The sequence below is a fragment of the Panthera onca genome, chromosome E3 (genome assembly GCF_046562875.1).
Source record: "Panthera onca isolate mPanOnc1 chromosome E3, mPanOnc1 haplotype 2, whole genome shotgun sequence".
NCBI lineage: Eukaryota > Metazoa > Chordata > Mammalia > Carnivora > Felidae > Panthera > Panthera onca.
The window spans coordinates 20108890-20135812 of NC_138354.1; the positions used below are offsets into that span (position 1 = coordinate 20108890).

At 54.3% G+C, this 26923-nt stretch overlaps 1 protein-coding gene across 3 annotated transcripts in view; it reads right to left on the reverse strand.

Annotated features, from left to right (window-relative positions):
* Positions 1-26923, reverse strand: part of KATNIP (katanin interacting protein) — a 192178-nt gene that overhangs the window by 120789 nt on the left and 44466 nt on the right. For all 3 annotated transcript variants that reach the window (XM_078440439.2, XM_078440440.2, XM_078440441.2), the window contains 4 exons: positions 20003-20079; positions 11863-12032; positions 10185-10282; positions 1173-1304 (listed from right to left, as the gene is read on the reverse strand). In XM_078440439.2, coding sequence (XP_078296565.2) covers positions 1173-1304; positions 10185-10282; positions 11863-12032; positions 20003-20079 — 477 coding nt within the window. The remainder of the gene's footprint in view (positions 1-1172; positions 1305-10184; positions 10283-11862; positions 12033-20002; positions 20080-26923) is intronic.

A 26923-nucleotide genomic window follows, 5' to 3' on the forward strand; every position in this document is an offset into this window, starting at 1 on the left:
TCGTATGAGTGAAGTCATAGGATTTTTGTCTTCCTCTGACTAATTTCACTTAGCATAATTCCCTTCAGTTCCATCCACGTGGTTGCAAATGGCAAGATTTCATTCTTTTTGATTGCAGAGTAATACTCCATTATATACATATGCCACATCTTCTTTATCCATTCATCTGTCGATGGACATTTGGGCTCTTTCCATCCTTTGGCTACTGTCGATCGTGCTGCTATAAACATGGGGGTGCTTGTGTCCCTTGGAAACAGCACACCTGTATCCCATGGAGAAATGCCTCGTAGCGCCATGGCTGGGTCGTAGGGTAGTTCTAGTTTTAGTTTTTCGAGGAACCTCCGTACTGTTCTCCAGAGTGGCTGTGCCAGCTTGCGTTCCCATCTTGGTCTCTTCTTTATTGTCTACCCCCCACCCCCACCCCCGCCCCGGAGTATAAGTTGCTTAAGAATAGGGCCCCCGTGCGTTTTGTTTGTTTCTGTGTCTCTGGTGCCAGGGACAGAGCCTGATGCTCCGAAGTGGGTGCCCAACCAATGCCTGCTGAATAGAAGCCCAGCACGCACCGTCGGAGGTCCCTGGATTTCACAGGTGACACGGCGGTTTGAGGAGGGGACCGAAACGCCCCATTGCCTGCCTCATCAGCGGCTGCGCGGCTGTGGACTCTTGAGCTACAGTTCTGTGGGGCTTCTGGGCATTTCCGTGTGTGGCTTCTGCTGCCCCAGGGGGTGGGGTGATACTCAAAATCTTTAACAGCAGGTGCATACATACAGTTGTGGCCAGGCTGAGTATCAGCTCTGCCCGCCTCCCCTCCCCTCCTTGCCCCACACTCCGCCCCAGCCTCTCGGACCCCGGCAAGTGTCACTTCCTCGAGGAAGCCTTCCTGGATACCCTCTCTCCTGGGCCCACCACGCCCTGCCCCACCCCTCAGCAAGCTCTTGCGGTGGAGGGACTGTAGGCTGTTGCCTCTTTGGGGTCGGACGCCAGCCCTTCTGACACCTGGACACCGTGTGCCTGGAGGAACATCCAGCATGTGGCCCGGCCTGGGTGCTCGTCCCGGCGTGCGAAAGGGAGGACAAGAGTGAAGGAACTTAGGGACAGAAGGAGGGAAGGAATAAACAGCTGTCACAAAGTGCCCCCAGAGCCGCTACAGCACAAGCTGAGGCCAGTCCTACCTGTGGACGGTCCCCGGAAGCGTCCTTGGCCTTGACGGTCACATCCCCACACGGCTCAAAATCTTCAGAAGGGTCCAGAGGCGGCTCGATGTGCAGCCGCGGGCCAGCTTCCGTCCTGATCTGCACCGATTTCTATACAGAAAAAGTCAGATTGCTTGAGACGTGATGGGAGGAGCATCTGAATTCCTCAGAGGGGTGAGCACGTTAGCGGCTGATGGCGAGGCGGTAGGTCTGCATGGGCCACGCCACCTCTGCTCAGAAGCCCTGACTGGAGGGCCGCCTGGGTGGCCCGGTCGGTTAAGAATCGGACTTCGGCTCAGGTCATGATCTCGCGGTTCGTGAGTTCGAGCCCCGCGTCAGGATCTATCCAGTCAGCACAGAGCCCCCCTCAGATCCTCTCTTCCCCTCTCTCTCTGCCCCTCCCCTGCTTATGCATGCGTGCACTCTCTCTCTCAAAAGTAAAAAATAAAATTAAAAAAAAAGTCTTTACTGGTTCCTACTGCACAAAGGGTGTTCAGAATTTTTCACTAACTTTTTAGCTTGAAGTACTTTCTCAGTAGAATTTCAGTGGGTGTTACACTCCCCCCATATTGGCTTTGTGATCAAATAAGTTTAGGAGACCCTGGGTTTTCCTTGGGACTTCTCAGGGCTGGGGCCAGGGTGGCACAAGGGAGGCACCCAGGGAGCAACATTTAAGAAGGGGCTCCCTCTTAACAAAAATAATATAAAAACAGGGAGGGGGACAAAACAGAAGAGACTCATAAATATGGAGAACAAACTGAGGGTTGCTGGAGGGGTTGTGGGAGGGGGGATGGGCTCAATGGGTAAGGGGCACTAAGGAATCTACTCCTGAAATCATTGTTGCACTGCATGCTAACTAATTTGGATGTAAATTTTAAAAAATAAAAAATAAAATTAAAAAAAAAAGGAAGAAGAAGGGGTTCCCTCTTGGGTGCCCTGCATGTGCACGAATCCAAGAGTGAGGGCCTCCTTAAACTTCCTGCTCCGGGCCTCACTCGAGTGAGGCCTGGCTATTAAAAGGAGGGACAGGTCGGCCAAGCCATGCATACTGGGTTCGTTACCCCGCTGCGGGACAGAGATTTATTTTATTTTTTCTTAAGTTTATTTATTTTTTTGAGAGAGATAGAGAGTGAGCAGGGGAGGGGCAGAGAGAGAGGGAGAAAGAGAGAATCCCAAGCAGGCTATGCACTGTCAGCACAGAGCCCGGTGTGGGGTTTGAACTCATGAGCTGTGAGAGCATGACCTGGGCCGAAACCAAGAGTCTGACGCTTAACCGACTGAGCCACCCAGGCGCCTGGGGACAGTGATTCATGCCTTTCCCCTCATGCCCTGGGTGAGAAGCCTCCACCCCTGTGAGACTCGGCTTCCCCACCAGCCTAGTGAACTTGATGATGAAGAAAATGACGCCGCCTGCGGGACTCTCACTGGGTAGGACCGAACACCTTTCTCATCCACGGTCACGCCGCCCCACCCCGCCCACCCCCGTGAGCGCGTTCACATTATGCGTCACGACACTGAATGCACACTGAGCGCCCCTCCAAGTCCTTCGCGTGCCTTTGCTCGTTCGGTCCTCACAGCAACCCCAGGGGGAAACCGAGGCACAAGGCCACAAGCCTTGTGGAGGGGGAGAGAGAGAGCGAGCGAGAGGAGGGAAGGCAGGAAGGAAGGAGCCGGTGGGGAAGGGAGAAGAGGAGGGAGGAGGGAGAAGGGGAAGGGGCTGGGAGGGAGGAGCACCAGGCATGGGGCACACAGCCTGGCCCCTCTACAGGCTTCTGTTCCTTTATCCAGAAAGGGAGGACTCAGACGAGGACCTCACTCGTGGAAGTTCCAGGCACCAGCAGTATTGGCTTCTCCTGGGGATTTGTGAGAAATGCAGAATTTCAAGCCCCATCTCAGAGGTGCGAATCGGAATCTGCATTTTCACAAGAGCCCAGGTGGCTCGCACGCACACTCCAGTCTGAGCAGCGTGAGGTCTGTGAAGTCTTGCGGCGGGTGCTTCCGTCTGTGCTGCACGCGCCCCCCTGTCTTCTGGCAAAGGCACCCTGATTTTCTTTTGGGAAATCCTCCCCCTCCCCACCCCCAATCCAAGTGTTCATGTGGAACGGAGTCCACGGGGGGCTGGAGCATAGGACAGGCCCAGGCGATCCGAGCATTAGATCCTGCTGGCCCAGAGCGACCAGGTGACAGAATGCACGGTGGAGGCTGACAGTGGTCACCTTGGTGCCACACAGAGCAGCACAGGGAAAAGCAGAGTTGAGAGATGGAGAACGGGCCGTGCAACACTGTCTGAGCACCTGGATCCAGCCATACCTGAACCCCAGTTTCCCGCTGCCAAGTAAGAGAGCTGGCATTAATGCAGTTTTGCTGGTCTGATCTGAAGGATAAATATGAGAAAGAGCTCCAGCATTCAAGGAGGAGAGCCCCGGTATGCCTCTGTCCTCTGCAGCCTTCCCATCCTCCCTTTTCCCAGAAGCGCCCCTCTCCCTCCCCAGGAGCTTGTCACAACTGCTCGCCTGGCCAAGAGGTCGGGAGATGGGTTTGCAGTAGGCATTAAGGCACTTGACCAGCAAGCCCTTACTGAACACGGACTGCATACAAGGTTCTGGAAGCATGTTGAGATAGTAAAAAAAAAAAAAAAAAAAAAAAAAAAAAAATGTAACAACCCGTGCCCTGGTCTCAAGGAGTTCACACAGAACTTGCAACAGAAGAACGCGTTTCTGAAGCAACACGTAACAAAATTAATGTGGTCCCGGAAGAGTTTTAAATGCCGAGTGGGCGCCGCCGGAGGGGAATAAATAGTCTCCCATCTGGCCTGCTCTCCCACCGCAGCCCCGGGGCTGTACCTCCGCCACCACTGGAGGAGAAGGGGAGCTGCCTCACCCACATCAAGACGCCCACCTCCCAATAAGCGCACGAGGCTGGAGGGTTCCAACCCAGCCCCCGGGCAGCGCCCGCTCCCCGCCGCCCACCTTCACGTGCTGGTGAGCATGATGCCCGAGCGCCTGGCTGGCTCCCCATCTGGCACGTTGCTTTACCTGGAGTGGGTGTTTGTAAGTGGCTGCTTTCTCCTGCCTCCTGGCAGCGCCCAGACCCGGGTGGACCCTGGTGGTATCAGCCACGCATCGGGACGGGGTTTTAAAGCCCTGACACCCGAACACCCAAGTTCCAGTTTGCCCGCCCAAGGGCAGATCTTGCCCTCAGCCACACGCAACCCAAGGCCACGCTCAGAGTTATCTGTGTGTATCTGCCGCCCCCTTAGCAAAGCATTCTAAGAGATGCGCGTGCAAGCTGCTGTCAATGCGAAAGATAGACGGAGGCTAGGGGTTGCCCTGTATGGTTGTTCAGGTTGTGTGGTATGCAAATGGCTCCCTCTAGAGGTAGGAGTGCTCTGAAGATACTGACAGGCAGGTTTGGGGTGGGGAGGAAATATACCCTATTTGATATGTTCTTCCCGGATTTTCCTGATCTCTTACAAATAACAGCGCTCGACACTCTGACAGTGTGTGTCGTGCAAGGTCGCCGTAAAAGCCGATGCTTTATGGGCTGTTTCATTTATTGTCCTCTCTGCAGGGGTTTTCAAAACTCAGACACAGGAAAACAAAGGAAAGGGCTTCACGTTTTGACTCATGAGCTTTTCTGGAGGTATCTGCAGCTGCCTAGCCCACAACAGGAACCCGGATATGACAGTGGAGTGAGAGCAAAGCCTTTGCTTTAAAGTGCAATGAACTTGCTTTCCGGGCCTTGAAGGAAAGCCCACCCCCACCGTAAATTGCTGAAAGGCCAATCCCTTCACTACCAATTTAATGCTAAGAGCCCATGACGTTCATCAAATCTGACAGCATTTTGGTAAACGACAGCTCTGTTGATTAGGCCGCTGTCCACCCAAGTATTACAAGGCTGAGGAAGCCATAAATCTTAATCCGCTGATAGCAGGAGAAAGATCTGAGGCTGAGACGTGGTGGGGGATAAAGACTAGTGCCAACAGGAGCCCATTGATCACCTCCAGGCCGGTCCACGGGGCAGGTGGCAGCTCAGTCCCGGGACAGGTTTTACAGGTGCAGCCGGTCAGGCTCCAGGCCAGCGTTTGGATGAGCCGGTGACCTTCCGGCGCAGGGATCCTTGAGCCCGTGCGCCTGGGGGAGCCCCTTCCAGCGGGGGCATCTCGACCCCAAAGTGCTTCCTAGTTGCGGAGGGCAAGACCCTAAGAAGGGAGGTTATTCTACAGGAAGACACGAAGGCCTGGTCACCGGGAAGGGGCCGTGTGACCCAAAGGAATTTCAGGCAACACTCAGAACAAGTGGCTGGATGCAAGCTGGAGAGTGCAGAGGGCCACAGGGAGGAGGCAGAGTGCTGGCCAGGGGGAGACTGTGGCCGCCGTGTCCCCGGCTGACCCGGCTGTGGTCTGAGATGACACACTGAGTGCCTGTGTGCCCCCCACCATCCCTCCTGCTGGGCACAGCCATACGGGAGAAACCCCAGGACTGGGACAGGGCTGTAGTGCCTCTCCTGACGGGGTGGCTTTTGAGGACTGGCCACCACTGGCCACCGGGGGATTCTGCTTCCCTCACCGCCGCCTACCTCTGGCTGCCTCCAAGGATGGTGAGGCCCACCCAAAGGGGTGAGGGAAAGACTGCCTTCCTCTCTATCCTTCGCACCCGAAAATCCGTCCCCGTGTGCTTCCTACCATGGAGAAACTTTCTACTTAACCCCACTTCTTGGGGCCAAAGGAAACCCGACCAGTGCCTCTTCCTGGTGCAGTCGGTACATTGGGGCTACTTACTGTCCTGGACAAGAAGCTAGGGGACCCAGGCCCCGCTCAGGGAACAGCCTGGGGCGGGCAGGCTTTGCGTCATCCGACCCGGCCCACCTCCGCTCACACCCTCTCAGGGCGGGAGTGGGCATCTGGTCCAGGCTGACCAACTGAGGCATTGTCCCGGACAATTTCAACAAAGACTGGCAGGGAGAAGACACGAAGGGGTGGGTCGAGGAAGCTGAGGTGACCAGGGGACTCTGGGAGCTAGGGAAGGTTCAAGGTGGAGGCTGGGAGGATGAAGAGCCGAAAGCTGGAGAGACAAAGTCCTGCTTCAAAGCCTCCTGCCTGGTCCTCCTACAGCCACCTGGCCCCACGGGCATCCTTCGGCATGGGGCAGAGGGGATCTTTCCAAAATGTGAGCCCAAACACGCAACTCTCCTACTGAAAACCCTCCAGAGGATTCCCCACATTTAAAATGGAATCCAGGGGCGGGGGGTCGGGGGGCAGCGCCTCGGTGGCTCAGTCGGTTGAGCATCCGACTTCGGCTCAGGTCACAATCTCACAGCTCGTGAGTTCGAGAACCCGCGTCGGGCTCTGTGCTGACAGCTCGGAGCCTGGAGCCTCCTTCGGATTCTGTGTCTCCCTCCCTCTGCCTCTCCCCTGCTCACGCTCTGTCTCTGTCTCTCTCTCAAAATAAATAAACATTAAAAAAAAATTTCTTCCAAATTTATTTCTAGAGCTACTCTCCCCCCGCAACGACCCTGTCCGTCTCCCCCCCCCCACCCCCCTCCTGCGTAGCACTTGTTTCTTTGCTTACTTGCTCCTGGTCCTCTGCCTGCCCGCCCACACACCCCGGAACCGTGAGCTCCAGGAGAGCTGGGCCAGGCCTGCCTCGGTCACGGCTCGGACCCCAGCGCCTCTCCGTGTCCACAGTGGAGCAGGTGCTCGGTAGAGGTCACCGAATGAACAACGGACTGAATAAATGAAGGAACACCCTGGAGCGAAGCCCTGAGGTCTCCAGGCAGAGCCGCCCTCGGCACCTGCCCCCCACGGACGACAGTGACGGTCATGACCGTCTACCGCCTGCTTCTTCTGTGCCGGGCGCTGCTGGCCACGTTGCACAGACACCGGCTCACCCGGTCCTCATGAACTACCCTACCAGGCGGGTGCCATTCTTAACCCCAGCTGCAGACAAGGAAACGGGCACAGAGAGGTTGAGCAGCTTATCCAGGGCCACACAGCTAGGAGGAGGTGGAGCCCGGGCTTTGACGTACGGCTGTGGGGCTCCTGAGTCGGTAAGCTTAAACGCCTCCTTGGATTTGTCCGTCCCCTGCCGCCTGGTGCTCCTACCCGAAGCTGAAGGACCCCCTGTGACACACACCACGCCCGCACTCCCTCCGGGCGGCCTGGGAGGTTTGCACGCAAAGCTCAGAGACCTCACACCGCCGGGGCACACAGCTAGGAAGTAGGTTGACCCCAAAGCCCACTCCCGTCTCTCCAGGGGACGCAGGTTCAAACGCCCCAGGGAGCCAGGCCGGAAATGGAAAGGCAGGAAGCCCCCCCCCCACCCCCCACCCGTGTGAGAGAAGCAGTGGCCGCAGCACAAGGCCACCACACCTGCCACTGGGCCTCAGCTCTGGGGCGCTAAGGGGAGTGGTGAGGACTGCGGCAAACGGAAGCACTTTGCCCAGCCTTACCGGGGTAGGGGGCAACCACTACTCTGCTCTAAAGGCTGCCTCGCAGAGAGGGGAGGCCGGCGTGAGGGCCAGATCTTTCCATTTTCCCAGGGAAGTAGGAATCTAGCTTTTTAAAAATATAGAAGAACTTTCTGAATTTAAATGTTAGCAAGTGACTAAGTCTTTTTTAAACTGTGTGAGTCCAAAAAACACCCTCCGGGGGACAAGTTCAGCCCACAGGCCTCAAGCTGCGCGCTCCCAAGTCCAGCAGGCCATATGCCTGGAACAGTCACCACGTCTGTCTTGCAGGCTGGGCGGTCCCCAGGCCTTTATAGCCGAGGGGGGGACTCCTGGGGCAGGACCAGAGCCTTATCTGATTTTTTTTTTTTTTGTTTCGAACCCCAGAGCCCCACACAGTGCCTGGCCCGTGGTAATACATCTTTTTAAATGAAAGGATGATTTGTCTCGAGACATGGCTTCTACCCCTCTCACGACTTCCGCGCGTTCTCTGGCTTGTCCATCTTGGAGGAGTGGTCCCCAAGGCACGGTACTGGTGGGGGTGGGCTGACCCCCAGGACCCATTCCACTTCCCTCCTAGGGTGGCTTTACGTTCAGGAGAGGCCGGAAAGTCAGCCCGTGTTTCCCAGATACCCTTTCCGTGGGGGTTCTGGATGCGAGCTGGGTGCAGCCGATCCGACGACTTCATACGAGGCAGGGGACGCGGAAATGAGGTGGAAGCAAGGGGACACATGCCGGCTGATTCTGTGCTAACCACAGTGCAGAGGTGAGGGGTTTTGCAAGTGTCCCAGCCTGGCCGGACAGGCTACGGGCATCGTTGCTCTAGCAGGCGCGGCATCATTCGAGGCCATCGGTTGTGGCGGGAGCCACCTGGTTCCCGGATGACAGCTCAGGTGACCCAGCCCTGATGCGGATCCCCCACCTTCCCCACTGGGCCCTAGGGAGCAGTTCTCCTGGCAGGCTGTGTGAGAAGCACAGAGACCTTGTGAGCACCGGACTCCCTGTATTCCATCCATCTCTGATTAAAACGGCCTGAATGGTCTCTACTGTTAGGCAGTGACTGACCCCTGACTGATACGGTACAGAAGGACAATTACAGCCTTCACAGCATCGGGAAGCTAGGAAATTAGCCATGATTAGGCCCTGTGAAGTGTGGGACCACAGGCAGAGGCCGGGGAGGGATGCTAATTAATCTTAGGCCAAGTCTTTTAAATTGCACAGGCTCTGGGGCCGGCCATTAAGTCACAGTCTAAGATGCAAATATGGCTCCTGATAATAGAAGGCACTCAGAACAACCAGAAGGAGGGTCTGAAGTGGGAAGTGGAGACAGGCCTCCTTAATGAGAAATTAACATTCATTGCTGGGGACAAAAGGAGGCCTCCAGGCTGCGTGCCCTGGAGGCCTTGCTCAGCAAGCCCCGGCAGGAACACCCAGCCACATTTAATCACAGACCCTCAAAGGCAGGGGAGACCAGTGGGTTTTGGGGTCACCGGTCCAGTGTTCAAACGTCAGCCTACCCTCCTCCCTTAGCGGCTGCGTGACCCTGAGCAGGTCACCTCACTTCTCTGGGCCTCAGTTTCACCAATGGCATGATGAGGATAGTTACAGACCTACAGGGTTATCGCACAGATGGGCCAGTAAAGCTTATGGAAGTATTTACTATAGACCCACACATACAGCCCCGTGCAGAAGGTTCTAAGGGCAGTACTTCCCAACCTGGGTGAACACAGGATTGAAAAGGATTACATACCATTGCTTAAGCCGCACCTCAGACCAGGTGAGTCAGAATCCCTGGGGGGGGGGGGGGGGGGCTCCCCAGGTGGTATGAACGTGCAGTGGGGGGTTGAGAAGCACTCATCCCAAGCAAGTGGCCAGATAAGGACCACGTGGGCAAGAACACCACTCTTGGAGCAAAGGTCTGGGCTGAAGTCTTGATTCTGGTTGACCTTGGAAGAAAGCTCACTTAGCTTTTCTGAGCATTCAAGTCTGTGGCTCCCTTAGAAGAGGAAGAACATTGGAACTTTACCCTGCAGGTCTGCCTCGAGGGCAAAGGAGAGGAGTCACGCGGGAGCACGGCTCGTACCTGGTTGGCACTCAAGAACGCCAGCTGCTGGCGTCAGCACCATCAACAAGCAGCCCTAAGTGCATCTCAGGTCTGTGGGGCAGGGGCTTTGCCTTGTTACCCACTGCATCCCTGGCATCAAAGACTATGCCCAGCACATAGTAGGTGCTCAATAAAAGACAGCTGTATGAACGAGTCATCACGAAGGGGGCTGAGAGTGCGCACGTGATCCTCCTGCGTAGGGCTGGGGTGACCCCATCGGAAGGGAGGATCACGCCACAGAGAGAGGGCTGGGAGGTCCCCAGTCTCCTCCACTCCCCAGGGGCCAGGACTGCATGCAAAGAGGCCACCTGCAGGGTGCCCGGCCAGCCCCACCGCTGCCCGCGGGGATTCTGAAAGGTTCTGTCACAATAACCCTGCTCCTTCTTCTAAAACACGAGCTCGGGCCATGTGTCTTGACTCTCCCCCCAGGGTTTCCTGACCTGGTGCCATCCTCGGCGCTGAACTTTGGAAGGGGCTGTCCGCGAGTTGCGTCTTAAAGCTTCTTCCGCTTCTCGAAACAGGGTTCTTCGCCCGTAATCTGCACCAGACATGAGAGAAGGGGATTTGGTGAGGCGCCCGTGACAAGCTCACACCCAAGGCAGATTCATGACTCACATCTAAAACGCACATCAGGTGCCCAAAGTCCCGTCTGCGGAGCGGGCCACTGTAGTCCCATTGGTAGCCGCAGGGCGTTAGGAAACAAGCCAAATGCGCAGCGAAAAGGGCAAGGGTAGTAAGTCACAGCTGAATCAGGCAGGTCTATGTACAAAAGGAAAAATCTCCGACATACGGAAGCAGGGCACACACAGTGGGCACAATCGGCCAGCGTTTGTGTAAAAGAGGAGAGGGGAGATATATTTGTTGAATGAGTAAAGATACTACTCTGTGGCCCAAGTAGAAAGACCGTTACCTGCACCTCCCTGAAACCCGGACCAGGAGAGGCCTGCACCTGCCAACTAGCAGCAGGCTGGCCAGAAGCCTCGTCCGTGAAACCGTGAAACCTAGAAGAATCATTCCATTCCCCTTGTTGCCCTGGGGGCCAGGAAGCTCATTCTAAACTCTAAGCTCAACTGCAGTGGCTCTCCTAGGGGAAGGTTTGGGGACATGACTTTCGCCTTTTATCTCCTCGTTTTGACTTTTACCGTCTATTTTACTGTTGTTTTGGCTTTTGCCGTCTATTAATGGCTTGGGATATCTACCGTACCTGTAAGGCAATGAATTAGAACAACACAGATCAAGATTATTGTCTGATGGACATTTTACATTTCTTAAGTCAGTTAGTCTTCCTGGCAAGCCCGCAAGGTGGACGTGATTGTTCCCATCTTATAGAAGAGGAAACTGAGGGTCAGAGAGGACCCAACTGCCAGAGGTTTCAAAGCCAGAGAGTGGCAGAACAGAGTTCAAAGCCAGCCCTGCCTCATTCCAAATGCTCTTTCTGTAACTCAGTAGCACACCAGCTTCTCAGATAAAGCCGCCCGACGTGGAGGGCATGCTGGCGCCCCGGGGATGGGCACCCCTGTTAGTCCCATTTGAAAGATGAGGAAACAAAGGCACGTGGCCAAATTGGGACCCAACCCCGTGTGCTCTGCCATTTCATTCATTTTACCGCCAGGTCATTTTTACTGGTGCCTGTTTTGGGCCAGCCCCTCGGTGGGGTGCTCGTATTGCGCCCCCCTCAGCTTTCAGGACAGGACACATGAAATCTGTTGAAAGTACATGGAGCATGGATTAACTAAATTCAGAAATGAACAGTGGGAATCAAATATCACCCAGGGGTTAGGTACTGAGGTTAAGACAGATCCAGTGAAAATCGGGTATCATTTCAATTATCCTAGACATTTCCTTCAATTACTGGCACTATGAAACATAAAAGCCAGGAATTTACCGCCCTGGCCACCTTCGCCCTGGGGTAATGGAGGCCAAGATGACCCTTTAAAAGGAAGAAAAAAGGCTTTCTCTCTCTTCCTCCCTCTCCTGCTCTCTTTCTGGCCAAGCGGGCACAGTTAGTGTGTATGTAGGTTAACCGGTCATTTGCTGGGAAGTTCACGTGCATCGGATGTGGGTCCGCGGTGCCGAACGAGCTAGCGCGTTGCAGGGGCCGGACGGGCCAGTGCTCACCATGCGTCCCCTCGGCGTGTGAGGCGCTTCTGGTGAAGTCGGGGTGGACAGCTTTCCGGGGTGAGGTCTTCAGCTCAGAGTTGGCCCCGTTGACGTAGACGGAGAAGCCTTGTTCCAAATGCTCCAGTCTCAGCTGCATGGGGTCCTTGGATCTCAAGTGCTTGAGTATCCTGGAAGAGAAACGATCATTCATTCCTCGTTCTGGAAGCCTGGGCCGCCCACCCCCGACGCGGGGGAGGGGGGGAGAGAACTACCGCTCTGATGGGCAAAGCATCTCGAATCGGGAGGCCGGGTGGCGGGCGCCCAGCTGTTCATCGACAAACAGCCTGGAAGAGGCCCATTACGCACACAGAGAAGCAGCAAGGGGGAGACTGTTTCGGGCCCGGCAGGGCTGTTTCTGCTTTCGTTCTGAGGCTCAAGCGCAGGTCAGCGGCGACGAAGGCACACGTCGTCCTCGCCCCGCGGTGGCTGAGACAGAAAGCAGGCGCGTGTGCGCATTGCCTCCACACAGCCTGGGTTTCCTGGGAGACCCCAACCTCATGCATCTCCACGTTGTGTGGACGGTGGCACCTTCTCCAGCGTGCAACGAAACAATGCTGGGTCTCAGGTCGTAAGCCTTTGCGAGAGATTTCCTAGAACATCTACGAAGCAGGAAACATCCCGCGTCAGACCAGGCAGACTGACTCCTTTTGCTTCAGGAAACAAACGCGTTCTCAGACGCTCACCCCTGGTATCCCCAATGTCATCATCTTATATGCCGATGCAGTGAAAGAACATATCAATGTAGGCTTTAATTCAAGATTAGTGACAGGATTGTCACACCCTCTGGCTGAAAGGGTCTCGGCGTCAACATGGCTGGCCTCTAGTTCAAGTTTTCTTGAAAGCCTTGGGTCTTTCCCAACTATACTGTAGTGCCATAAAGAGCGTGCAGCAACCTCGTCACCCCCCCCCCCCCCCCCGCCGTCCCCGTCCCCTGCCCCTGGAGCCGCTCCCGGCTCCAAACCCCAGGGCCTCCACAAACGTCTCTGCTCACTCCCGCGTCAACCGGATTTATTTCCACACAGGAAGCAATGCAATCAAACCACATGGCAACGAGCGTGCATCCCCTGTGTGATTAAATAAGTTCCTACCAAACAAGCGAAATGTAAATGTTTTTAAAATATGGAAATAGGAATCACCTGGAGGGTGCGTACTAGGTGCCAAACTCTGTTCTAAATGCAGTGCGCATACGGGATCTGATGGTCGTCATCGGTGGTAGTTTTGCTCCGTAAAGTCACCGCAGACACTGAGTTGGTGACTAAAGAAACTCTGTCCCCAGGGCAAAACATGGGATTCGGTTCCTGCGAGCCTCCGTCACAGCATTTTCATCAACTGATCAGTACATAACCTTGCTGTACGTGAGTTTCGGTTTAAAGGCACCTTATTTAACACAGAGTTGATGCGCTGACATCAAACTCACGGCCGACAGCAGTGTTCTAACTCAGGCCTGACGGAAGCTCGTCCAACGCGTGTTATTTTCTCCTTAAGAGACATCATAGCCTTCTCGCGCTTCGGCACACGACACGGCACTTTAGCGACAGGCCCGGGGGCCAGTGTAAACAGCAAAATCACCAACAAAAAGCATGAAAATGTGGAAAACGGGGCACTAAGTATACTGCGAAAAAGACGCTTTGTTTTGGGGGGAAAGGGTTGGAACAAGAAGGTAGAGCGGTCCTGTGTTCTACCAAAGTTGGGAATGTGTGTGTTGTACAATGAAAATGTTTTGCCCCTCTGCACGTGCCTTTGAATGACCACAAGAGCTCTGTAAATACTGACTTTGGGGTTATGAATAAATTTCAGGGAGTGGGTGAATTTGTATTCAGGGAACACGTGAATAATAAGGACTGACTGTATTAAGGCATTAATCTTCCCCCAACAACCCTATGGGGCAATTACTTTTATTGTCCCCAGGTAATAAATAAGAGAAGGGAGGCCCAGAGAAGTTGAGTCATTTGCCCAAGGCCACACAGCTGGTATGGTGGCAGGGCTAGGATGAAAACGTAAGCAATTGGACTCAAGTCTTTACCACAGCAAAGACAACCTCTGAAGCTAGCCAGATGCCGAAACGGGCAAACTTAGACATTGCTGGTAACTCACAGAACCTTCTCAGAAAGCAATATGAAAATAGAGAAAATGCCATATGCTTGGTCTTTCCCCAGTAAGCCCATTTCGGCAAGACATTCTTTTTTTTTTTTTTTGAGAGAGAGAGAGTGCGCATATGTGCGTGAGCAGGGTAGGGGCAGAGAGAGATAGAGGGACAGAGGATTTAAAGCACGCTCTGAGCCCGAGGTGGGGCTCAAACCCACAAACTGTGAGATCGTGACCTGAGCTGAAGTCAGACGCTTAACTGACGGAGCCACCCACGCGCCCCAAATCATTCTTGACCAGGAACAATGGTCGGTGCTTGGGCATAACAAAACCCAGATGTCCAAAACCGGGGAAGCAGAACCTGAGATCTCATGCAGCTGACATCATCGCGTGGAGTGTGTCCAAACACGAGGAATCGCTTCTGATCGGTGGAGGGCGAAAGAGGCGGAATCAAAACGGTACGTGTGTGGTCAAGTGCAAAGTTGGAAAGAAGTGTGTCTGTGGACCCAGAGTGGGAGGTGATAAATGTGAGAATGCAATGGGTTGTTGAGGTAGGGCGGCGGCATTACGGGCGATTTCTTCGTTTGCTTTTTAAATGTTTCTCGAGCTGTTGACACATCCATCTTTTCAACAATCGTGGCAGGAACGTTTATTACCGACTTCTTATCTCCTGCCAGGCTTGGAAGCCCGGGAGATGATTGTCGGGCGGGCAACAGCATAAAACAGAAGGAAAACACAAGTAACTAAGAGACGCTTTCCAAACACAGCAATAGTTGCAGTCTTTGGAGCAAAGAGTCGGAGGTTTCAGCGGGCGCCCGGCAGCCCCCAGGGAGACAGCGCGGGGAGCCTGAGTCCCGGGAGGCCCAGAGAGTGGAAAGTCTGAGCACCCGGCCACAGACTGCCGGCCTCGACCTCCCTCCGGAGACCGCCGTGTCTCCTGATGATGCTATCCTGGTGGCTATGGTGGCATCCGTCACCCAGGATCTGGGACTGGCACTCGTGTGCGCGCTTCTGTATTTAAGCGGGACGATCTATGAAAATGCGGATTTACGAAACTGATAAATGGGGAGATAATTATCGAGAGTGTGAAAGGGATCGCTAAAGGAACTCCCTACTGCAGCTGAGCCTTCGGCGATACTCAGGTGGCACCAAAGAAAAGTGGTGGTTTTTTTGTTTTTGTTTTTTTTTTTTTTTTAATGGATAGCCTGCTTTGCATAAAAAGCTGCCCTCGGTGTAGACGACTGAGGATAATCAGATTCAGCCTCTGCCCTGTCGAAGACGGAGCCCCTGCCACCTGTGCCCCATCACGCTCTATTCTCCTGTGGCTCACTGCCTCACCCTACAGGATTCTGTCTGTGTGTCTGTTTATTCTCCCTTCTGACCGCCAGACTCTGACCCCCGGGCACAGGGTCCATGTGGAGTGGAATTCTCTCCATACTTATTTCTGGAACCGGCGGCTTCAAGGCGCCCAAGGTCTAGCAGGGGAGAGAAAACATGGATGTGTATGTATCCTAACAGCCGCCGTGGACCCAGCGCCCATCACAGGAACCCTTCCTGTCTTAGCCAGTAGCGACCTGTGGGGCCACCCTGAGGAAGCAGGGCACCCTGAGCTAGCACCGGGTGTCATGAGGGAGTGTGGCGGGGGACATGAGGGGGTGGTCAGGGCACACGCAGGGGGCCAGCTGGCGAGAGGGTTCAGCCAGGCTCCAGGGGCAGTCACCTGGGTGTGACTGTGCTGGGGTTAATGGCTAAACCACCTTGGTCTCAGAGAGCTGTGGCTGCTGTGTGACCAGGCTGGCCACAGCGGCCCTTGGATCTCAGTCACCCCAGGGGGCACTCAAGGATTACCCGGAGGTCAGCTCAGGGAGAAGGTGTGTTTAACATTCAAATGACACCTGGGTGCCTAATCCTTCACCGGTCCTGGGATTAAGGTCCTACCATTGGCCTGTTTTATAGATAAATTTGCCCAAGGTCACAGAGCCCAGGAAGCAGCCAGGATTTAAATTCTGGTCCACGAAGCTCCAGAGTCCGTCTCCCAGCCACTGTTTCTTGTCTCCTCGCCAGGCTAGCATACCACGGGGGCTCTGAGCTAGCAGAGCGGTGGCTCCCACCTGGGGGCTTCCTGGAGGTGGTGGCGTTTGAGTCTAGCCTTGAAGGATGGAGAGGCGAAGGGCAGTGGTGCAGACCGCCTGCTGTTCCTCCCAGAACCCGGGTGCTCGCAGGCTCGGGTGTTCGTCCTTTAGGCTGTCAGCATCCCCCATCCGCGTGGGGGGGACGTGGCAGACGTGGGGGACAATGCTCCGCCCGGGGGAGGCTCTGCCGGTTCCTCGGCTTGTGTGACCTTGGGCAAGTCCCGCCACCCCCGGGGCCTGTTCCCCTTCTGCAAAATGAGCCCCAGAATGCCTCCACCTCTTAGGAATGTCATGAGGATGGAGTGGGGTATCCGGCTGAGGCTCCAGCTCAGAGACCGGTCCATGCCAAGCCCCGTCGGATGCCAGCTCTCCCCTTCCTTCTCTCTCTTTTTTAAATTTTTTTTTAATGTTTATTCATTTTTGAGAGACGGACAGTGAGAGACAGAGCGTGAGCAGGGGAGGGGCAGAGAGAAAGGGAGACACAGAACAGAACCCGAAGCAGGCTCCAGGCTCTAAGATGTCAGCACAGAGCCCCGACGTGGGGCTCGAACTCGCAAACAGCGAGATGCTGACCTGGGCCGAAGGCAGACGCTTAACCGACTGAGCCCCCCAGGCGCCCCTCCCCAGCACTCCAGCCCTTTCTCTGTTGTGAGTCTGTCAGGCATGATGACATCTTTCAGGAAGCTGAGTGACCAGAATCACTAAGTGTCCTCCGGGACGGGTTGTGCAGGGGTGACCCAGGGCAGTCACATCTTCCCTCCCCCTCCCCCGGGCCTCTTGGAGCACATGGCCATTTTCTGCTTCCTCTGGTGCAGTTATAAATAGGTGGCCTTGTGCTCCCCTGCCACCCACCAGGGAGTTCCTCAAGGGCAACGGCTCTGGGGTGAACACCTGTTCGTTTTTCCTCGCCAGCTACGCTCCCCCACCTTCCAAACCCAGCCCCTCAGATCCCCTCTGGCAACTGCCCCGTTCCTTCTCTTACTCCGTGTGGTGTGGGTGAGGCTCACTCACTCCACCACCCAGCTTAAGGAGGTAGCCGAGGAGTGGCCAGCGAGACCATGGCACCTCACAGGCACAGGGGACGCCTGGCTCGGGGCTGGGGCTGGAGCCCTCCTCTGCACTTCCGCCGGAACTATCAGGAAGGAAGTGCTCTCTCCTTCTCGAGGCAGGATGTCAGCGTGGGGCCTCCAGTGGCTGCCTTGGTAAAGAAAGTACAGACCTGAGATGCCTCCAACGTGAGCTGAGTGCCTGGATACAGCTATGCCTGAAGCCAAAGTATTATCCTGGGTTTCTTTAATTTCATGAGCCAGTAAGTTTCCTTATTGTTTAAGGTCCATTTACCTTGGGTTTCTGTCCCTGGGACCTCAGGAGCATTAACTATAAAGCGTGTGCCCTCCTCAGCACAGGGTTCTCCTTGGCACTGGCGGCAGTGCTAGGCACTGAGAAGGTACTCGGCGAAATCCTACCGGCTGTGTTCTGGGCCGGCCTCTCCTAGGGACTTGCTCCAATGATCGCACAGCCCTTTCTCAGGTCACAGGCAACCGCATAAGCAGGCTGGGTTTGCATCTCCGTCTATGCACAGGATAAAGCCCAGACACTGGTTCTCCACCGGGTCATAGAACCGGACTCCCAAGTAAACTGCAGTTTATTTCTGCAAAACCCCTCGCGGTGAAACTGGCAACCCCGGCAGGTTTCTCTCCTCCTGAGTACTTATGACCACGTCTGACAGAACGCGAATCCGAAAGTACAGCGCAGCCCCACCACTTCCGGGGGGTGTTGCCTCAGGCTTTCTTTTCTGTCAAATGGGTGCAATGGCTGCACCCACACCTCATCGGGGAGGGTGAGGATAAAACGCAACGATGGGGGCGAGGTTCCTGGCGTGCAGGTGGCAGCCCAGAAAAGGCGCCTCAAAAGCAACGCCCGGTGATAGCTCAGGGGGACGCCCCCTCCTCGTGCCTCCCTTTGGACGTGTTTCCAGCTCTACTTTCTGAGTCCCTGTCGTCCAGCCAGCTCCCTGTCGGTGACCAGACGTTCCCCCAGTTTTACGGCAACCCCACGCGGACACGTTTCTTCATTGCCTTTGTGCCGCGACCTCGTCTCTGGATACTCTCCTCCATGCTGTCGGCTCGTACCTCTTTGATCGCAATCTGCCGGTTAATGAGAAGCAACGTGCTCCTGAGAAACCACGACCCTGTCCCCCAGGGTGAGTCACGCGTGTGTGACCCAACGATCACCCAAACGTTCAGTGGCACCATCCAGTCTGCCAGCAATGGAATACAAACATCCTGCTCCATGGCATTAATGATGATAAAAACCCACGTTGGGCTAACGAGCGCAAGCCTCCCGCTATCGTAGTTTGCGGTCGCCCCTGGGCTGGGCAGATGAGCAGAGAGCAGCCGGGCACAGGGGACGCTGCCTGGCATTTCTGGCTGTGCCTCGGGCCTTGATCCGTTCAAGGGTTTGCCACTAAGGGTCGTACTGCCTCACTAGGGGGCAGCTGGCGACTTGGGTGGGTGCTGTTAGAGATACTGGGGGTCTCGGTGGAAGTTAGTAAAGGGGCCGGCGGGCAGGACTGCTGAGCTATAGAACACGAAGGACTAAACCTGTGCATATAATATGCCACCAGGGCCCTGCCTGATGAGCACCGGGAGCCCCACCCGCCAGATGAGGGCGGGATGTACATCCAGGGTGACAACCCCCAGGCTCTCCTGCCTGCAAGACCCCAAGTTCATTCCCAGAACACAAACGCCCAGATCAGGGCCCCCTCCTCCTCACTCCCGCCTGATCTGTTTTAGGGGCCCGTAGGATTCTTGCCGTTGTTTTGCGGGGGTTTTTTTTGTTTTGTTTTTGAGAAAGAGAGAGAGAGAGTACAAACAGAGGAGGGGCAGAGGGAAAGAGAAGATCTTAAGCAGGCTTCACGCTCAGTGCAGAGCCCGACACGGGGCTCGATCCCACGAGCCTGGGATCACAAGCTGAGCCAGAAACAAGAGCCAGAAACGCTCAACCGACTGTGCTACCCAGACGCCCCTGTTTTGTGTTTTAATCTGAGTGCATTACCGACATTTTAAAACTCAGGAGATTTCACAACACAGAGCCAGACTTCCAGCTTCTCCATCAACCTCGGAGGATACGGACCCCTGGGCCCGTGTGCCCACACACATCAGGTGGCCTGAGCAGAGCAGCATGGGAGTGAGAATTCCAGGTGCCCACGGTCTCCACCGAGCTGGTTTTGCTCACTGCCATCCCGCCCTGCTAGCATCTGAATTTGCGAACCTGGCCTAACGCGAGGCCCGGGGCCTGACGAACTTGCACAGGCCCTGCGAGGGCGCTGAAGATGGGACACCTCTTTCCAACCGGACCCGACCGCTCTGCCCTCGGTCACTAAACACTGCCTCCACCGCTGTGGGTTTTTTTTCAGGAGCTAGCCCTCCAGAGTCAAAATCAGTACGAACTTAACTTTCAACGACATATCGACCAACTTCAAACACAGACGGAAGGTGACTCCACCTGTATCTCACGAGGCAGGATTACAGGCTCAGGTTTCAAGGGGCCCGGCAAAGCCTGTAGGATCACAGACTGGGCTCTTCAGGTGACTGAGGCCCAGGCCCTGCCGGGTTCCAGCTTCTCGCGACAAAGCCACCTCCTCCCAGAACAGGAGCGGGGAGGCGAGAGGTGGTAGTTACGGGGAGAGCGGTTGGCTACAGCTCAAAGATGCAATTAAATCAGCGGATGGACAACCGGGGGCTGGGACTACAGTTAAAATCCCAAGCCCCTGAGTGGAGGGTGACTACATAACATTCCTACGTGCAACAGAGCCCAAGTGCTGTTAAGCAATCTAAATAGGGTTTTTATGGGGCTGCCGTTGAGCAGCTTTATCTTACCGGTTCCTCTGCTGAAGCAATATTAAATACTCATCATGCTTCTCATCAAAGTCTGGTACCATGTCCTTAGTATAACCCTGAAAGGAAGAAACAGAGCAGTGTGATATCGGAATGCAGGGAATTATTTACTGAGGCAGGAGAGGCGGAGAGGCAGAGGCGAGCTTGACGAGGGCCCAGCTCTCTGGGCGCGTCGCTCTGGAGACCCAGAGCCCCAGAGATCGCCTGACGGCCCGGTGGGCCTTCCGCGTCCACAACTAACAGTCTACAGAAAGCAGGAGGCTGAGTCCCCAGCCTCAACACTGTCCTTCCCTCCCATGCCCTCTAAAATCAGACTAGGTTTGAGCTTTACCGTTTTCTCCACACTCATTATTTATTTATCTGAATGATCATAATCAGATGTACCCCAGATCCGTTGTTTAAGGAGGGATCTCATTTTTCTCTTGCCACGGCAAGAGAAACGCACGCTTACTAAAAAAATACCCAGTCGCTACAAAAACGTATGACCCAGACAGTGAAGGCTCCTTGAGGAGCAGACACTCGTGGTTTTATGCCCCCTTTTCAGGCAACAGAACTCTGGGTTTCCCTCGGAGAACCCTTCGGCCCCTTTTTTCAGTTCACTGGCTTCCGGAGATGCCCTTGGAAGTTCCTTTGGTCTGTGGCTGAGCCAGGGCCCATGTAGGGTGCTCGAAAGTCAGCTCTGGGACGTTGCGGATACTCTTCGGGGAAAAGCTGTTTTCTTTCCACGGGGGTGCCAGGCTGCTGAGACACAGGCCTGGAACTGTCTGAGAACGAGGTCAATGGGGGAGACAGCAGGCGTGAGAGATGGAAAGGAGATCCCTAATGTCATAACCTGAGACCCCGGGTCCACTCATGTATGAACAAGTATCTGGACGATTCAGCTATTCCTTTAGAAGTTTCTGCTGAGTTTCTGTCATGTGCAGCCAAAAGAATTATGTCATATATACCACAATCTGACCATTAGAGATAACCCCTATTACAATTTTTTACAGCTTTATGGAAGGATAATTCAGGTAAAATAAACTACACATATTTAAAGTGACATATGTATATGCCAGTAAAACCCCCATTATAATTTGATACATATACCCTTAGATGTTTTTCTTTAGAATATACGTATATATACATATTTATAAAATACACATGCAAACACAGACATTCTTTTTTTTTTTATTTTGTTTTTAAGTTTATTTATTTTTGACAGAGACAGAGCGAGCGTGAGCTGGGAAGGTGCAGAGAGAGAGAGGGAAACACAGAATCCGAAGCAGGCTCCAGGCTCCGAGCTGTCAGCACAGAGCCCGACGTGGGGCTCGAACTCACAGACCACGAGATCCTGACCTGGGCCAAAGTCAGATGCCCAACCGACCGAGCCACCCAGGCGCCCCTACAGACATTCTTTCAAACAAAAATAGGATCATCCTGTAAACAATGCTTTGCCATTTTCTACGTTTCTTAAATAACTTTTTTTGCCAAGGGATGGATTAGAGAGGCAATATCAGCTTGGTTCTAGTCACAAGTTACATGGATTAAGTTTTAAATGGCAAGTAAGACATTTGTGATAGAAATGCAATTTGTGTGAAAATCTTAACTACTACCATGGGGAGAAGAGAAAATCCCCATCATTCTCTTCTTCTCAAAAGCTGGCTTCAACACCATTATTCTACCACAACCCTATCCACAGGTGACCCATAACCTCCTTCACCAAATATAATAGCTCTTCCCACATTCATCCTTTCTAGCTGCTCTGGGCCAGGGGGGACTGCTGACCATCCCCCTCCCATCGTCCCCAGATTCTCCTCCTTCAGCTTCTGCAGCTGTAAATGAGCCTCCCTCCCCTCCGATGCCTTGTCTGACTTCCTTCCCCCTTGGCCCCAGTTGGGGATGGTCACTGTTTCTGTCCGTGTCACCCTTCTGTGTCTCCCTCCTCGATTTTCTCTTTCCAGAGGAAAGAGGACATTTTCAGGGAACCCAAGGTCATTCCTGGTCCAGGGCTGACAGCCCGATCCCCCTTTCTTGTCCTTTTTCCTTTCTTTAAAAAAAAAAAAGTTTATTTATTTTTGAGATACACAGAGAGAGAGAGAGAGAGAGAGAGAGAGAGAGAGTGAGTGAGCACAAGCAGGGGAGGGGCAGTTAGAGAGAGAGGGGGGACAAATAATCAGAAGCCGGCTCTGCACTGACAGCAGAGAGCCCGACACGGGGCTCAAACTCACAAACGGTGAGATCGTGACCTGAGCTGAAGTCAGACCTCTTCTCTGTCACCCCCAGCACACCCCCCTCTCTCGAGGTCCACCTGGGGACAGGATGAAGTCCTCCTCATCTCCCATCTTCTTTCCTGTTCTGATGTCCCTGAAACCTCTTCAGTTTTACCCGGGTTTTCCTGCTTGCTCATCTGGCCAAACAATCAGGAAGTGGGGACTAATAAGGAATTTAAATAAACAGACTAGCAATAGCTGACCCCATTCTCTTATTTCCCTGGCTTCCTGAGATGCCCAGAGAGGGTACTTTGTCCTCTCTGGGACCCAGCCCTGCCTTGTCCTGAAAGGGAGAAACACTCGTACACCCTCAGCCCTCAGAGAGCGGGTTGCAGGACAACGGGTCTGGGGAGGATTTCTCCCTCCCTTCCAGAATAACACGCGTCTGAGGCAGACAGTTCATGAGCATTTCCATACACATGATTCTCCTTTGATCTTCGAAGGAGCCCTGGAAGTGGTTATTATTACCCCATTTAAGATACAAAGAAACCCATCTCATGCATCTTCCCGGAACACGCATGCATCCTACTCCGTGGCAATTTACATAACCATTTTGAAATATCAAAGTGACCACTGATGTACTATGGTGTGGAATGAACAGTCAATGACATTTTAAGATGAAATACGAGATGACAAAGAGATCTCAGCGTGGGATGGGCTGCCCGGGGCCTTCACCTCAAACCCTCCAGGAATGCATTTATTCGCCTCTGCCAGGAGAGAGAGGTCCTCACAAAGACTTGAACGGCCCAGACACGAGTCCAGCCAAACTTCTCACCAGCCCCGTGCTTCTCAAATGCTAACTGATGTGCATATCAATCACCTGGGGACTGCGGAGAAACTCTGACTCACAGGTTCTGACTCGGTAGGACTGGGGAGGGCCCAAGGCTGCATTTCTAACCAGCCCCCAGGCAATGCTCTGGAGCCCACATGGAGAAGCAAGGCCCAAGCCCAGCCCACCTCTAATCGGAAGGTCTCTGAACTTGAGCCGGGAAGAACAGGAGCTTGGAGACCAGGCCCAGCGCTGGGTCCCCTCACTGCCATCAGTTTACTCCCCTGTTAAAATGGAAGTAATAACGATACCTGTGTGGTTGCCTTTTTGTTTCTAGCATAGGGTTAAACATGGGTGGGAAACAGCAGCAGTGGAAAGGGCTTAGTCGAGTTCCAGCATTTAGAATGTTCTCAGGGAGGGGCTCCTGGGCGGCTCAGTCTGTTAAGCAGCCGACTTTGGCTCAGGACGTGAGGTCGCGGTTCGTTGAGTCCGAGCCCCACGTTGGGCTCTCTGCTGTCGTCAGCACAGAGCTGATTTCGGATCCTCCGTCCCCCACTCTCTCTCTCTGCCCCTCCCTGGCTTGCGCGCGCTCTCTCTCTCTCTCTCTCTCTCTCTCTCTCAAAAATAAACACTGGGGCACCTGGGTGGCTCGGTCGGTTGAGCAGCCGACTCCTGATTTCGGCTCAGGTCATGATCTCACAGTTCGTGGGATCAAGCCCCCCCCACCCCCGTCCCTGCGGAGCCTGTCTCGCATTCTCTCCCCTCTCTCTGCCCCTCCCCCACTCGCGCTCGGTCTCTCAAAATAAATAAACACTGAAAAAACAAACAAAAAAGAGAACTTTCTCCGTGACTATTAGTTACGTTTCCATTCACAGAGCTCCACTATCTCAGGCCTCTCCCTACCCATCCCATGCTCATTCCTACCCTGCCGCCTTTTTCATTCTACTCCCTCATGCAGAAATCCACCCAATATCCTCTCCAGAGCCCAGCTGAGTTCCCTAAGTCTCCCCGAAGCCTTCCCTCGCCACCCTTGCCCCCAGGCTCCCTGCAGCTCGTTCTGAAACCCTGCAACTAGCGTGAAATTACATACAATACAGTGAGAAACAGTACATAATTAAGTGCTAAGTTGTTAGCATTTAACTATGTATGTTGCTCACTAATTATCTGGGGATTTGGAGACTTTGGGGGGTGAGCCCTGAACTCTGCTACCTACCTTTGGGGAGCCTCAGATAATACTGTCTACCTCCCAGGGCTGCTCTGAGGATCAACTAGGAGACAAGCAGGAGTGTTTCAGGATCCTTCTTAATGATTCCACAGCCGGACGATCAAGTCTGGGGCACAGTCGCAGCCTCCCAGCATGCAGCTCTAGGACGATCGCCGCTGAGGCTGACCGAGCGCCACCACGGCTCACCCTCACTGCAGCCCTGGTCAGACACCAGATGCTGACTCCCCCCCACCCCGCGCCGCGCACTTCGCTTTGCCGAGGCTTTATTCGTCCGGCTATAAAATGGAGGCATTTGCATCCAAGGCGCCTCGCGGAGGTGTGAGGACCTTGTCAAGTGCCAAGTTTATCATCGCTGTCTTTCGGCAAACATTTATAAGCGCTCACTGCGTGGCTGTTACATATGCAATGAGGGTTTGACAAAAGCTTGGACCCACTGTGTGTACTCGCCTATATCAGCTGCACCCGACGGCCAGTCAGGGACCCGCACTGTGTGGTCCTACTGTGCACCGCGTCCGGGGAACACGCACTAGCCAGGGGTCCCTAACAGCGGGGATGTGCAGGGGGTTCTAGGAACATGTATTCAGTTGAGTGCACAAGGGTATTCTTCTGGGAAGGAAGTCCATAATTTTCATCAGATTACCAAAGGCATCTGAGCCCCCAAAAGGGAGACAAACGATCGTAACAAAATGTATAAAATGGGATGCCAAAGTTTTGAAGGAGGGACCTGAGAAGGCTCCCAAGGGCACGGCAAGGCTCCCAAGGGCACGGCCAGGCCCCAGTCTCCACAGAGAAACAGTAGGAACCCCCAAACCTGACCACTTCTCTCCACCTCCCGGCCACCACCCTGGTTCAGCTCGCCCTCCCTGGCCTCCCGCTCCTGCCCTCACCCCTGCAGTCTGCTCTCCCTGCCACAGCCAAGGGGTGCTGCTGAAAGCTGAGTCCAATCATGTCACTCCTCTACTCCAGACTCTGCATGGGTCTCCGAGGCCACCAGGCCTCCGCTCACGTGTCTGACCCACCTCCTACTACTCTACCCCTCCTCCCCATTCCAGTACCCTTGACGCTCAGCACGCTCCCTCCTCAGGGCCTTCGACTCACCAGTGCCCTGGCCCCCTCCCCAGGCGTGGGGTACTCTTCTCCCAGGTAAGTACCCAGGTTGCTCACGCCCTTCAAGGCTTGCCTCACATCTTACCTCCTCCTGTCTCCCTGGCCACCCTGTTTATAATTGCGAGCTGTGCCTCACACCCCCACTCCCAAGCCCCACTAACACACTATTTTATCTTGTTTATTACACCTTTTAGGTATTGATTCCATGAAGGCGGACTGGGTCTGCTTCGATCGCTTGTGTATTCCAAGCCACCAGGACAGTGCTTGGCACACACTTCGCCCTCACTAAATACTGGTTGAGGGGCGCCTGGGTGGCTCAGTCGGTTAAGCATCCAACTTTGGCTCGGGTCATGATCTCGCGGTCTGTAAGTTCGAGCCCTGCATCGGTCTCTGTGCCGACAGCTTGGAGCCAGGAGCCTGCTCTGGGTTCTGTGTCTCCCTCTCTCTCTGACCCTCACCCCGCTCGTGCTCTGTCTCTGTCTCTCTCAAAAATAAATAAACATTACGGGGCGCCTGGGTGGCTCAGTCGGTTGGGTGTCCAGCTTCAGCTTAGGCCATGATCTCCTGGTCCGTGAGTTCGAGCCCCGCGTTGGGCTCTGTGCCGACAGCTCGGAGCCTGGAGCCTACTTCGGATTCTGCGTTTCCCTCTCTCTCTGACCCTCCCCTGCTCATGCTCATGCTCTGTCTGTCTCTCAAAATAAATAAACATTAAATAAATAAATAAATAAATAAATAAATAAATAAATAAATACTGGTTGAATGAGTGAATAAATAAGGAGACACATGAGCTGGGATTTTAAAGTGGAAACATTTCCTGGGTCACAAGGAAAGGGAAAGGCATTCCAAGCAACAGCAGCAGCATTGGGCAAAGGTCTGAAAAAGCTTGACGTGTTCGCGGACTGGCCAGAAGTTGGGTCTGACAAGAGGTAGGTGCCCAGGATGTGCGAGTTAACTACGGCTCAGGGTCTGAGGAGTTTGGACGTGACACGGAAGCAAAGTGTCACTGCCACTACTATGAGCCTCATCGTCTTTATCCCTGATGCTGGCCCTGGAGACAGTGCAGAATCTTATCGGTGGCCATACTATTAATTCTCTTTTGGGGGAAAAAATGGAATTGGAAAGAAATGCCAAGAATCAGTTATGTTTAAAGGTGCTCGGCCGCGTCTGTATTTCAGGGATCACAGATTCCTCTGCGGCCGGGATATTGGAATTCTTTCTGAACAGGGGTGATTTAGCAAGCGCCAGTACCCGCTGTATTAACAGGCGGCTGAGAGTTGGTAGTGTTGGTTTCCAGGGCTCCCAAATGTTGGGGACCTAGCCTTGCTGGTGTCAGGTCCCAGCAGAGAACAATCACTTTGGAGGGTTTCATAATGAGGCTGTGAAAACACTGTGTCTGGGGGCACGGCAGGGTTCCTAGAGCACTTTCACACCTGAGTTCCTCCACCTCCCCCACCCTGCCTTCTCCCCCACCCCCCCAGGCTCCTGTCGCACCCCAGGGACAATTTAGGAGGCAAGCCCATGCTCCAGGTTACTGGGGCCTCGCTCTGCGG